This window comes from Osmerus eperlanus, chromosome 12 (genome assembly GCF_963692335.1).
Source record: "Osmerus eperlanus chromosome 12, fOsmEpe2.1, whole genome shotgun sequence".
NCBI classification, from domain to species: domain Eukaryota; kingdom Metazoa; phylum Chordata; class Actinopteri; order Osmeriformes; family Osmeridae; genus Osmerus; species Osmerus eperlanus.
The window spans coordinates 12650812-12665245 of NC_085029.1; the positions used below are offsets into that span (position 1 = coordinate 12650812).

Sequence of the window (14434 nt, forward strand, 5' to 3'; positions counted from 1 at the left end):
TTTGCTTTCTCTTTTGTGATTCAGGTTCAGACATTGTGCAGTGGATGACCAAAAACCTAAACATTGAAGATCAAGGTAAGAGGATTCTGTGGGTGTTCATTACAATAAGGAGAATCATGTCACTCCCCTTCATCGGGTGCATGAAGGAAAATAATATCCATCCCATTCAGGTTTGTCCTCGAATGGCTGTAGTGAAGTGCAGTAAGCCCAGGCACTCGCTGTGCAGCCACAGGCACAGTAGCTCAGATTAGAAGTGATCCTGTGGGACTCTCAGGCTTCTATTCCCCTCTGCCGTCTGTCCCTGGTGAGCATGCAGGGAAGAGAGGTGCTGCATTGGAACTCTCATCACGTTTCAGCCCCAGGCTATGTGTGTGTGTGAATGTGTGGGTGTGTGCATGTGTGTGTGTGTGTGTGTGTATCGGTGTGGGGTGTGTCCTAAATCCCAAGCGGCCCTCTGCTGTTGTCTTTCTGTCTTTCGTTGAATCCCGAGGGGCAAGAGAGGCACACACACACATGCCGACACGCACATACACACACACTTACACACACACTTACACGCACTTACACCCTCACTCAGAAGAGGAAGTAAGGGGATACAACAGTGGAGAGAGGAAGATCACATTCCATCAAACCCCAAATAAATCACCAGTAAATGTACAGTGGTTAGAAGATGTCCTGTCCAACCCATCCTCCTCTCCACTCTTCTCTTCCTCCTCCTACCCACCCTTCTTCCTTCATTCATGTCCATCTTGGCAGCTGCCCGCCATCAACCTTAATGGGAAATCAGCACACTGGGCCGAAGTGAGGAGACATGTCTAGAGAGGAGCCTCTCTTCTACCCAATAAACCCCGCTTCCCTGCTCACAAGTTCACACTGTACTGTTCTCTCCTCACAAGTCTCTCCCTCCACAACACCCCCATTCACCCCCTCAACTTTTTTACCAGATATCCTATTCACTAGCCTATTGAGAGTGCTCCTGAACAAAGCATCTGAGCTGTTAAAAAAAATGACTAAATGACTAAATGTTAAGCCCCTGTGCTGTAGTGTGTGTGTGTGTGTGTGTGCGAGTGTGCTCATGGTTGGTGTGAGTGTGTGCCTAATGCAGCCCCTTCAACCGTGACCCCTCATTAGAAGAGCTTTACCATACAGAGAGAGAGAGAGAGAGAGAGAGAGAGGGAGAGAGAGAGAGAGAGAGAGAGAGAGAGAGAGTCTGGAGCGAGCATGCTAGCTCTGCTTTGAAGTAGTGCAGGGATGAAAAACATGGAATAAGAGTTCCTAGAATGCACCTCATGCACCTTCGGTATTCAGGTCTCTAATTGGTGGACCAGCGAAATCTTCAGATGACCGTTTAAGGACGTCTTTTTATGGCATTATCTTGTCAGCACCTCATCAAGTTTACCTAACAAATGGCCATAGCCATAGAGAGGAGGTTTTGGTCTAGGATTTCCATTTCCATGTTAATGCCTTTTATAGATCCTCTGCTGAAACTGTGTCTAAACACTCTTTGTCCACCTGCTGACCAAACCCAATTAGCCTAGCCAGCAGGGGGTCAGCCATAAACACTTAATTGGCTGGGCAGCGATAGAGAGACTAACAGACTATTGAATTGTCTTTCCTCTGATGGAGCTGACGTCCAAGTTAAACTAATTTAGACAGAAAAAGAGAGAAAGCGAGAGAGACAGACAGAGAGAGAGAAAGAATGAGAGAGGACAGAGAAAGAGTGAGAGATAGAGACAGACAGAGACAGACAGACAGATTGAGCCAGAGAGATGGAGAGAGACAGCAGATCTGTGTGTGTTTATGTGAGTTGTGAGTGTGAGTGTGTGTTTATGTGAGTTGTGAGTGTGTGTGTGTGTGTCATTATTCAATTACTCTGAAAGCTGCCTTAGAGCTGTGGGTTGTAATGAATGGTTCTGCGAGAGAGTCATCCAGGGTTGGTATTTGAGAGGTGAGCCTCGAAGTGTTTGCTGCTTATCTCATCTCTATTGTCAATCACTCAGTCATTGATTACTGAGTGTTTTTTAATCATTGTCATCATTTCCACAGTAGATCATCCTAGCAACAACACCTGCTTGGCATTTGTGCGTTCACGCCATTGTGATTGAAGATGGTAAATAGTGTCCTGGAACATGTTGGTGTAGTTAGTCTACACTAAACTGGTGTATTCTATTGTGTACTTGAGCCTGTAATCAGGAACCACGAACACACCCTAAGTGTATGTCCCCCGCTGATAGGATGAAATCTGTCAGTAGGAGGCCGGAAAGAGTTGCACGACACTGGAAAGGGTTGACAAGCTCGGATCATGTGACCTTTCCACAACAGAGTGGTCAGCATGAGTAAGGAACAGGGTTCACAGCCGTTCTTATATACAATGGATAGACAAGTTCAAATATAGGGTGCACAGAACGTTTCCTTTCATGGTCAAGCATAGGATACAGTAGAACAGGCAAACAGGTGACAACGTCGTAACTCGTATAAGTCCGTTTCTGCATATTTCCTGATTACTGTCTCCCAAGAGTCTGACCATAGTGCATACCAGGTTCTATATGCAGACTGTAATGGGCCTTCACCTATCACCCACTTCACCACAGTATCTGTGTAGTTCTGTGGCCTTACCTAGCCTGTGCTTTCTGTGACTGTCTGTGAGTTATCTCAGCTTGTACTAGACTAGATGGAGGACCATGAATGGGGTGGAACAGAAAGAGAGAGAGAGAAAGAAAGAGAGAAAGTTTGGAGCTCTGAATTCAGCTGTGAAATTGCTCTCTGACTACTGTTCCTGTTCTGAATAGACAATCTGACTACCCAGAATACTGCCTGGTTCAGCTTAAAAAAGCGAATCTGAAACTCATCACTGTGTCAGTTTCCCTCTCTCTCTCTCTCTCTCCTCTCTCTCTCTCTCTCTCTCTCTCTCTCTCTCTCTCTCTCTCTCTCTCTCTCTCAATGTTTCTCAGTCTCTATCTTCCCCCTCTCTCTTTTTTCCCTCTCTCTTTTTTCCCTCCCTCTCTCTTTCCTTCTCTCTCTCTCTCTCTCTCTCTCTCTCTCTCTCTCTCTCTCTCTCTCTCTCTCTCGTTCTCTCTCTCTCTCTCTCTCTCTCTCTCTCTCTCTTTCTCTCTCTCTCTCTCTCTCTCTCTCTCTCTCTCTCTCTCTCTCTCGCATTCTCTTCCTTTCTTGCCATCTATTTCCCTCAGCTTGAACAAAGTACATCTCCCCAGGTTGCAAAAGTACAGAACAGTACAGACTGTTACTACATTTTGTTTTCACGTGGTGCACACTCTTTGACAGTGTATAGAAGGTCTGAAACACAAACTGTATTGTGCCTGCCAGCATGGTGGTGTAAGTGTGGATGTTATGGAGGCCTGTGTATAGACACCTGAATACACACACACACACACACACACAGGCACAGACATTCATCCCCCCTGCCGTACACAAAAGCCACTTCTCTTTTATCTGTGGACGAGATAGATCAAAGTATCCTGCTTTTAAAAATAGAGTGTGTAGGATGGTGGTACATGCGTGCGGCTGCACTTCTGTAGACAGACAATTCAGCTCATCCACCTCCTTACCTGACCTTCTAGGTCGACCCCAGACAGGGATAGGCGAGCAACTACTTTGTTGCACCTCCAAGCGGCTGACAAAGATACATGGACAGTCAATCCAAGCTGTCAGCTCTCTCTGTGCCTCCCAGCCTCTCCTGCCCTCCTATCTCTTCACATTTATTCCTAGTCTTTCCTCCCTGTCTCACCTGTCTCACCCCCCTCTCTCATTTGTCTCACCTTCCCCCCTCCTTCCCCTACCCCCCCAGAACCCACCGCCCACCCCCCATCCACCCAGGCCACCCCAGCACCCTATCCCCTCCATCCCTCTGCCTCTTTTTTTTCGTGACATTTTGCCCAGTCATGCATGTCTATTAGCTGTGAACACAGGTGATGGAGTCCCTTAGCGTGTTTGATCCAGGCTTTTAAAAGGCCACTGCTCTGGTTCACATCAGTAAATGTGCTGAAATATTCATGTCGTCTTGTCTTATTCAGAGTACAGCCACACCGGCCTCGACCTGGGGTACAGAAAGAGTTGTTGTTGCTACTATTAGTATTGTGGGATGATGATGTCGTGTTTTTGATGTTGTTGATGTTGTTTGTTGATGCTGTTGTTAATGTTGTTGGGGATGCTGTTGTTGATGTTGATGTTGTTGGGGATGCTGTTGTTGATGTTGTTGTTGATGTTGTTGTTGATGTTGTTGTTGATGTTGTTGTTGATGTTGTTGTTGATGTTGTTGACAGTGGAGGCGCCTACACTTGGGCACCCTGATGGCAGCCCACGGATACTTCTTCCCCATCTCCGACCACGTTCTCACACTGAAGGATGACGGAACATTCTACAGGTTCCAGGTATGTTCCGCAGCTTCTACTCTGCCTCTTGGTACAGTGGCGTCACTGCATGATCACGGCTTCTTTGCTGAAATTATACAAACACATGCACCCTCCATACACATACACACACACGCATACACGCATGTTTGTGCTTCCCTTAGCCTGTATTCAACTCTCTCCAATAATAGGTATGCTAAATCATCTATTTATTCTCTCACCACATTTAAATGTCAGATGCTCCCTCTGCCCCTTGAAACACACACAACCAGACAAACGCACACACACACACACACTAACCGGGACATGTCCTGCTGGGCTGAGCAGACCTGGACTACATATGGACTCTCTGATGCATATTTATGAGTCTTGGCTCATGCTGAGAATGGGACACCTTCATGACAGATAGGGTTATTATCATCTTAGAGGTCAGCTCAGGTGTTAAAGCTCCCCGTCCATCCCCTCTCTCTCTCTCTCTCTCTCTCTCTCTCTCTCTCTCATCCTCTCTCTCTCTCTCTCTCTCTCTCTCTCTCTCTCTCTCTCTCTCTCTCTCTCTTTATTTGTATCTTTCTTTCTTTATCTCTCTCTGTCTGTTTCACTCTCTCTCCTCTCTCCTCCTTTCTCAGACTCCATATTTCTGGCCGTCTAACTGTTGGGAACCAGAGAACACAGACTACGGTGAGTACATTACACACACCAACACCACACACACGACACACCCCCCACACACATGCAGGCATTACTGTCCAGTAAATCTGGGCTACGCTGCCTGAGAGTGGCCCAGATCTCCTGTCCAGATGGCTGTGACATATTTAATGGAGAAGAAAAAGGATGCATTTCTATGAGAAACAGAAGCTGATGAATGAAAGCTGCAGTCCTTGTGCAGGTACACAAACCAAGTACTAATAAATGCACATTAGGTATTGGAAGTGTAGTGTATTACATGGTAATGTGTGATCAGAAATGTGAATGAGACCATCAATGCTGAAGCGGTAGATATGAAATCCTCACTGACCTCAGAACGTGTGTTCTGGGGATGATAATCTATTTTGGATTCATGCTATACAGATTAAGTACATTTGTACACATGGTCTGACGTAATCCTCAGCAGACAGTCATCCTATGACACAGGCTCGCGGTCAGATGGGGGCAGGGTAAGGCCGTGTAGACATGTGTGATTGGCAAGCTCTGAGTCTTAGTGGCCCCGGTGAACTACTGCAATACACTGACAGTTATACTGTATATTTAGGGCTCTTGATAGGATATTAGATGCAGATACATAGATTTCGATTATTTCATCCAGAAGAAGTTCTAAGTGTTTCTCCACTAAACAGAGCAAAGCTCCTAGTGGAGGGAGGGTAGAGGAAGTAAAGGAAAAGGGAAGAGAAATAGAAAGGTAGAGTTGAAAGAAGAAAGGAGGAAATAAGCCTGGCTGCCTTCCTCCTGTATGAGAGGTGTGATATGCGTGCACACCCAGAGAAGTGACAGATCTACCTTAATCTCCTCTCTCCACCTCCCACTACTGGCTGACTGGAAAGGAGCCGCACAATCCCTTTTAGTGAGAATACCTTACAGCTGTGAGGGACTGCCACGAGCTTAATCCTCTATGCTACTGTGTGCTGGGTTATCCTACTCCAATGGAAACAGTTTGTACAATAAATAGTTTTGAACACTATTGCGCTCAGCTTCAGTCTCTTCTCACAGTCTGTAGTTTTCTCCCCCTCCCCCAAAACTAGCTGGTTGGCTGGTTTACTCTATGGCTGGATGGCCGAGTGCATGGCTGACTGGTTTGCGGGCTGTATGACTGCTGGCTGGCTGTGGCTACATTGTTTGCCCAAGTGGTTTGCTGGCTGTTTGGCTGGCAGGCAGGCTGATGTGCTGGTAACATGGTACGGTCTCAGCAGGGTGATAGAGTAGTGCTGGAAAATGATCCTCATTAATTCCAACAGAGGCCCTCCAACCATCTGCCTGACAGGGAGAGTCCCCCCAGGCTGCAGGGCTGGAAGAAGCTCTCTGTCGAGGACAGCTCGTCGGCTCAGATCTGCTCTCATCCATGAACTCTGCACATATGTTGTGTTGTATTTGGATCCTGTCAAATCCATTTGATGTTGCGTTATATTTGGTTTCGGGTATATTCCAGCATCCTTGTGCTGTTTGCCCTTGAATGGCAACCCGGTTAATGTACCTGCTTTGGGAGACGCAGGGCTGTGTGTCTGGCTACTGGTCTGTCTAGGATCGAGCATCTGGAAAGATGTCCGCCTGTCATCCTGCTGTCACCAGATCCTGTTCACAAACAGGTCGCTGTTTGTTTCCTGCAATGATGTATTGCACTTCAAAACCAGACACTCCTTTGGTTTAACACCTCGGGAAAATGAGACAAAGAGACTCGAAGAAGGAGAGCGGGAGGGAGAGGGAGAGGGAGACGGAGAGGGAGAGAGAGATAGAGGGAGGAGAGGGAGAGATAGAGGGAGAGAGAGAGAGATAGAGGGAGAGAGAGAGAGAGAGAGAGAGAGAGAGAGAGAGAGAGAGAGAGAGAGAGAGAGAGAGAGAGAGAGAGAGAGAGAGAGAGAGAGAGAGAGAGAGAGAGAGAGTAGACAGATCAATGAAGAATGTGTAGTAGTAAGGAGCAGTGCATGTCTCTGTAAGAGCTTGGTAACATCTCTACCTCAGATGTCAAAATTACACTGCGTGTTTCCTATTTGATACCTCTCTTCTTTCTCTCAATCACTGAGAGAAAGAAGAGACCCTCTTTCTTTCAATTGTTTCACCAAACTGATCGGCAGTGTATAGATTAAGATGATTATTTTTCACAGTTTGTACTGACTGGTTATCCCATTGCCTTGCTTGTTTCAACTATACCTCAGACTTGCCTGGCTGTTTCTCCCTTCTGTGCTGACTTTCTCTTGTGTGTGTCTTCTGGCAGCTGTTTACCTGTGCAAGAGAACCATGCAGAACAAAGCCAGGCTGGAGCTAGCTGACTATGAAGCAGTAAGCCCTACCCTCCCCTACCCTCCCCTCCCCTCCAACCCAGTCTCCCTTGATCTCACTGTGTGTGTGCATGTGCATGTGTGCGTGTTTTGCACAAATATTTCTGGGAATCAAGTTCCTCAGTGTCAGATTCTAGACGGATTGTGCTTCAAAATCTCACCTTCTCCCAAAAGCACTAATCAACCAGCTACTCGCTAGCATCCATTAACCATGCCTGATTGATTTAATAAGCTCTATGAAGAACTAAGACCTCCTATCTCTTTTCCCCTTTCTCGATCTCTCTCTTTCTCTCTGTTCTGCCTTTCAGGAGAGCTTAGCCAGACTACAGAGAGCCTTTGCCAGGAAATGGGAATTTATATTTATGCAAGCAGAAGCACAAGCTAAGTGAGTTGTACTGCACACAGTAACACAGGAAGCACCCTTATGGGACTGAGGCTGATGTGGACTGTATTCCGACTGTCTCGTAAAATATGTGGTGTTGTCCACTCCTCTGTGGTGACTCCAGGTCTCTATAAAGTCCATTGAGGAATAATGTGTGTTTCACCTCTGTTTCTCACTATCTCTTTTCCTCTCTGCCTTTTGCTCTCTTTTTCTAGAGTCGACAAGAAAAGAGACAAGATTGAGAGGAAAATCCTGGACAGCCAGGAGAGGGCATTCTGGGATGTCCACAGACCTGTGGTCAGTGTAGACAATACACACACACACGTACACACACATATGCAATGTCCTTGTCAGTGTCTCCGAGCCCTCTGCTCTCAATAGCTCATTAGCACCCAGCCAGGCTATGCAAAGCTGTGTGTTGGGGGCCTGTGGAAGCTATCTCTGCAGACTGCTACTCTACTTAAATACCACATCATGGACGTGGCTGCAAATTAGAAATGACTGATTCAATATCTCTACACATGCAAGTCATCCTTCCAAGACTTCAATATTTATCAAATCAAGTTCTCCTCTGGGCTTAGTTAGAAAATGTTCATCCATATTGATAAAATAGATGATTTGATAAATGAGACAGTAGTTTCTATATATTTTATAGAGTAGAATTGGGTTGGTATTAAAAAGAAAGAACTGAATATTACTTAAAGTTACAGAACAGATTGGTTGTTACCTGTTACATAACAATCCTGTTATTTCCCCTATGTGAAACATTCTCTATACCCTGTGAAACATCTCTCCACCTGATCATTGTGGTTATGCCTCAGGAACCTCTGACTTGTCTGCTTGCTTCTCATGGCAGCTGTGTGCCTGTTCGTGTGAGTTTGTGTATCGTGTAATGCACAGACGATAGAAGTCTTAGTGTCTTTGTACTTTATGCAGCCCACTATTGGTAGTGTGTCAGTGGTGAGGCCTTTGATTCGTAGTTGCTGGGAATGGGAGCACCTGTCATCAAAGCATGTTCTCTGTTACTACCTGAATAGCTTCACACTTGAGTGGTGCAGCCAATAGAAAATAGCAGATGAAAGAATTAAATCAGTGTCTGACCAACCACTGCTGGACTTGTTCGGGCTCATACAGACACACACACACTTTCAAGCGTGCACACACGCACACACACACACACACACACACACACACACACACACACACACACACAGTCAAGCACACACACATACAACATTTCAGACTCAACATGAAAGACTTAGCTTTAAAGAGCTTCTCTCGGACTGTAGATTCACTCACACTACGCTCTTTGATTCCATGATGCCAGTGCATGTGTGACTGTAGGACAGCTACAGTACATGGATCTAAGCCAGGCTGAGAAACACCCCTATAGAGTGGGATGATGAGAAGGTAAAGGAAAGTGATGAAACATGTATAGTCACAGCCTGCAATAGTAAGAAGAGCATGTGATCCAGTAACAATTAAAGTAAATCCTCAGTGAAATTTGTTAAATAAAAAAAGGAATTCATGGCAAATGACTATAGGGTTTTCAATCACAGTTTGAAATAAACTGTTTATTTGACTACTAGCCAGTGATATCCAACATTGTCACATTATCTCGAGCTTAAACAGTATGGACAAGTGTGAAGGAGAGATCTAGCAACAGTTCAGCCAACAGTTCAAGTAACACTTCAACCAGTGTTTCAAACAGTAATGAAACAATCATAATTTGACTCTTTATTTACCGTCATATTGCTTCTCCAATGTAGCCAGCTGTACACGCTAATTAGCAAAGGATTTTCAATAATATGCATAGTGTAAAATATCTCCAGTCCTCTCAACATAATAATTAGCATATCTCAAGCAGAAATGAAGAAAATGATGCATAATTATGTGTGAAGTGGCATAGATCTTTATGCCCTCATTCTCCTACCGGGTGTCCACCAAGCTCCTCATTGAAATTAAGAGCAACTTTTCAAAATAAGTTCTACTTAGTTCTAGAAGGTTAGTAACATTTCGTCGTTTTTAAGATTAGCCAGGGAAGGTAAGTGAAGGGTTAGTGACGTTATACAGTTCAGAATTTTGGTAACGTTCTGCTGTGGAACATTGGTAGTATTCTTCCGTTCCAGCTATATCCTTGCTACCTGTGTGTCTTCTCAGCAAGGCTGATAGAGAGATGTGGTTTGGAATTCAGACTATTGAGCAGGGAACATCCCTGGACAGAGCATCAAAGCTGCTTCTGGTCCTGGCTGTCCCGCTGTTGGGTATTCCTACTCTCGTCTGTGTTAATATTTCAGTACAACAGATGAGCCCCTGAGGCGCTGTGAGAAGGAGAAACTGCCGGGGGGGGGCGTAGCTCTGTCCGCTACAACAGCCCAGGTGGCCGGTCCTTAGCACAGCACCGAGACACACTGTATCCCAGGCCCTCTCGCTGTTCATCTTCTCTGGGCAAGGTGACTCAGAGGCTGCATCCTCAGTAGCTGTCAGGTTGGCTACTTTTGTTTCCCTTGTTAGAAAGGAAGGTAGGGAGGAAGGCTTCCTAATTTGGTCCATGCCGACACCTACTCACGTGTGTGAGTATGTGTGTCATGAAGCCAGAGAGAAAGGGGATGTCTCAGACAGTCTCATTCATAGAGGGAGGGATGGATGAGTAGGAAGTAGGGCAGTCGTAGGGGGACACAGGACTGCAGCTGTGATGAACACACACGCACACACACACAAATTGCTGCTCACGTCTAATTTACACTGTGTTTCTGCCCGATCCTAATCTCATGCCTTGTTAATGACACATGGGCAGAACCCAGCAGAGGAGTTGAAGCATGTAGCATTAACCCCTTCAAGCATGAAGCATTAACCCCTCTGCTTCCTTCATCTGTGCCTCCCAGCCTGGATGTGTCAACACAACAGAAGCTGACATCAAGAAGTCCTCCAGAATGAAGCAGCCTCATAAAACCAGAAAGGTGCAGCGAGTTCAAACACATACAAGTAGCCTAGGTGGAAAGACATCTGGCATGCTGATATCACTTGCGTTGGTAAAGTTCATGACACTCTCTTCCTTCTCTTCTTTCTTTCATCTCTTGACCCCCCCCCCCCCCCTCCCTACCACCCCCCCCCCCCCCAGTCCGTTTATGGTCTCCAGAATGACATCCGCAGCCACAGCCCCACCCACCCCCCCGCCCCTGAGGTCAAAGAGCCAACCAAGGAGGAGCTACAGGAACAGGTAGGTCAAAGTGTCAAACTGAGCTCTTGAAACAAGGGGCGTCTGAGTGCCACATTAGGAAGTCCTCCTTCATATCTGTGAATAATACCCCCTCCTCTCCTCCCTCCCCTCCTCCCCTCCCTCCCTTCCTCCCTCTACCTTTCAGATACAGTTCTGGCAGGTGCAGCTCGACAGGCATCGGTTAAAAATGTCCAAAGTTGCAGAGAGGTACCTTGGTGTATTGTTCGAAACTATTGAAATGGTACACTGTACGTGATGTCTGCCAGTCATCTCTCTGCAGTGTGGGACTACTGGGACTGATTGTTGCATGTCTCTCATTTTCCTTCTTTTTTTTCTCCCCGCCCTGTCTTTCTCTCTGTCTCTTTTCTGTTCCCAGCTTGCTAAGCTACACAGAGCAGTATATGGAGTATGACCCCTTCTTCACCTCTCCAGATCCCTCAAACCCCTGGATCTCCGACGACACCACTGTCTGGGAGCTCGAGGCCAGGTTAGGAGCACTGTCTCTTGCTCTCCCTCTCTGTCTCCTGCTCCCTCTCACTTGTTCCCTCTCCCTCTGTGTCTCTTGCTCTCCCTTTCTCTCGATCTCTCTCTCGTTCTCCCTCAATCACTCTCTCTCTCTCTCGCTCCGCGCCCCCCTCTCTCTTCCCCCTCCTTGCCCCAGAATTCTTGTGGATTGGACCTTATCGCTGTGTTTCTCCGGGCATCTGGCCCTCTGCAGTCTGTGTCCACCTGCTAGGCGGTCCCAGCTGTTGTGCAGCCATGCTACATCATCATCATCAGCTTCCCCCCCGGCCCGCAGCCTCCAGCAGCACTGGAGCAGCAGCTGTCCCTGCGGCACCCAACCCCGCATACATCACTCGGGGCCCCTCGCAGTGCCACTGTCTGTCATTTCGCTTTCACCTTGGCCCTCGGCACACCTCAGGATCAGTGTCTGCCACCCCACACAGCTGTTCTCTAGTCACTGCGCATCAGCATCAACGCAGACCCTCTAACAGGCCTGCTGTCTCCCTAACCATAATCTCAGCTGTGATGATAGAGCAGCAGTAGTATAGTGACTCGTTATAGCCAGTCTACCGCTGCCCGCCTCCCCATCCCTCCATCCGTCTGTCCTTCGAGCCGGGACTAGCCTAGCTAAACGTGTTTGCTTGTTTGCTGTGTCAACAGTAGAGATGACTTTATATGTCCAGATTACAGCGGGTCTGTCATCCCTCATGATGCCAGGTGTCCAGGAAACCCTGCAATGTGGACAGATAGAGAAGATAAACACAACCGGGCAACCCTGACTGTCTTCTTACAGTAATACTATGAAGTGGTAGCTGCCTGCTGGTAATAGCAGTTTACAGCAAACGGACAGAAGAGTGTGTCCTGTCTAAGAGTTTAGCTGTCCAGCGACAGGTCTTGACCCTGAAGCTGGGATTGGGGATCTTTGGAAGCAGGTTACCCTTTATTAAGATGAAATATCAGACTGCTCGGCTTTAATATGCTCTTTGTGTGTGTGTATGTGTGTGTGTGTGTTTGTGTGTGTGTGTGTTTGTTTGTGTGTGTGCAGTAAGGAACCAGGGCAGCAGCGAGTGAAGAGATGGGGCTTTGGTATCAACGAGGTTCTGAAGGACCCAGTGGGGAGAGAGCAGTTCCTCAAGTTCCTGGAGTCGGAGTTTAGCTCAGAGAACCTTAGGTGGGTGCTGAAACTAAGATGTTCTACTCACACACTGGTTGAACTGGAATATATCCTTATTTCTGGAAATTAAACAGGTAGGAATTGACAAGAATCTCATCAGAAACATTGTATTTCTTGGTCCAGAAGTAGACTTCATATAGATCTGAAATCCAGAGACTTGATACTGAGTTGATTTTGTAGAAATTATAAACTGTTCACATGCCAACATTTAGGATTTATGCTTGTGGTTAATATGCTCTACACACAAGCAGTGTCCTTATCCTTCCATGTGGAGGGCTGTATTGATTTCTGCCCCCAGATTGAAAATTAAGCAACAACTGCCCAGGGAGACTGTGCAGATCAACATTAAGTGTAACAATCAGATCGATAGGGAGAACAAATGGAGAAATTAACAATTACTAGAGAATAATCGACTAATATGAGCTGGAACATAAACAAGGGCTTTAATTCTCCATGGTTACGATTTAATTAATTCTGTGGCGCCATCTGGTGGTCTTGACAGGTCGCATATAACTTCCGCACTGAGACTGTAAGATGATAAATAGTACATATTGTTGCGTTTATACAGTTTTTCTCTATACGTGTTCTGTGCAGGTTTTGGTTGGCTGTTCAGGAGCTGAAGAAGCGTCCAATCAGAGAGGTACCTTCCAGGGTCCAGGAGATCTGGCAGGAGTTTCTGGCCCCCGGAGCCCCCAGTGCCATTAACGTCGACTCCAAGAGCTATGCCAAAACCACCCAGAACGTCAAAGACCCGGGCCGATATGCCTTTGAGGACGCGCAGGTCTGTAGATGAAAGTCCTAGCTCTCATGTTCAGTTTGGACAGTGTTATTTAATCACCAATATCCAAACCTGGTAGGAAGTTGTCATCCAGTGTGTGTGTGTCTGTGTGTGTCTTTGTGTGTGCGTGCAGGAGCACATCTACAAGCTGATGAAGAGTGACTCGTACAGCCGCTTCATCCGCTCTAGCTCCTACCAGGAGCTGCTGCAGGCCAAGAAGAAGGTAAAGAAGAAGATGGAGACTGATGTCTGAAAGGCCAGCAAGCTGGGATACTTACACACACACCAGGGCTGGAACACACACACACATAGATGGCACAAACACGCAATGGACTGAAGCACACGCACACACATGGCTGGGACACACACAGAGAACTGTGCCTCGTTTATCCTTATCTAGGCGTGACGGCGCCCCCTAGGGGCCCATGTGAGGTCTGCCATGGAAGATTAGCCCGCTTACAAAGTCCCTGCTGGTTTCAGTGGATAGTTAATGAAGAGAGCTCAGCAACACCATGGTCATGTCAAGAAAGCATCCTAGCAAAAGAGAGAAACAAATGTTTGCAGATAGAAGATGAGGATTGAGTTATTTTATTTCAGTTTTCATCTGTTCCTTCTTTCTTTCTCATTGCTCATGTATCTTCTGGGAGGATTCTGTTGTTTTCTTCAACCTCCCTGTAGATCCGTGTGATCTCTCCATCCCTTCCCTCCATCCTGTTGCTTGTGTTCCCTTCTCTTTGTTTTCCTTTTCTTCGTTTGCTTTGCTTGTGTTTGTTTTAAGTCGGAAAGTACTGAGGATCGCAGAACCTCATTTGAGAGATTTGGCTCGTGACATGGTGAGTTTCAGCAGAAACTGTAGATGTGTGTCTGATCATAGCTTGCAGAGGACTGGAGTCCAACTCAGTCAGTCCTGCAACCTTATCAGTCCTCGCCCTCCAGGACTACTACTGTAGAACACACCAACCCTCGTCACGAATACCCCCATTTAGTATACTCATATTGTAATGAACTATACTACATCCAGT

At 46.6% G+C, this 14434-nt stretch overlaps 1 protein-coding gene across 2 annotated transcripts in view; it reads left to right on the top strand.

The window, feature by feature from the left end:
* The first annotated feature begins 4249 nt into the window (after window positions 1–4249).
* Window positions 4250–14434, top strand: part of rgs7b (regulator of G protein signaling 7b) — a 183524-nt gene continuing 173339 nt past the window's right edge. For both annotated transcript variants that reach the window (XR_009931780.1, XM_062474342.1), the window contains exons 1-12: window positions 4250–4388; window positions 4994–5045; window positions 7291–7355; window positions 7663–7739; window positions 7952–8033; window positions 10622–10696; window positions 10858–10956; window positions 11102–11163; window positions 11333–11443; window positions 12506–12631; window positions 13229–13415; window positions 13546–13635. Coding sequence is in view for 1 of the 2 variants with exons in the window: in XM_062474342.1 (XP_062330326.1) it covers window positions 4308–4388; window positions 4994–5045; window positions 7291–7355; window positions 7663–7739; window positions 7952–8033; window positions 10622–10696; window positions 10858–10956; window positions 11102–11163; window positions 11333–11443; window positions 12506–12631; window positions 13229–13415; window positions 13546–13635 (1107 nt within the window). In the remaining variant the exon portion in view is untranslated. The remainder of the gene's footprint in view (window positions 4389–4993; window positions 5046–7290; window positions 7356–7662; window positions 7740–7951; window positions 8034–10621; window positions 10697–10857; window positions 10957–11101; window positions 11164–11332; window positions 11444–12505; window positions 12632–13228; window positions 13416–13545; window positions 13636–14434) is intronic.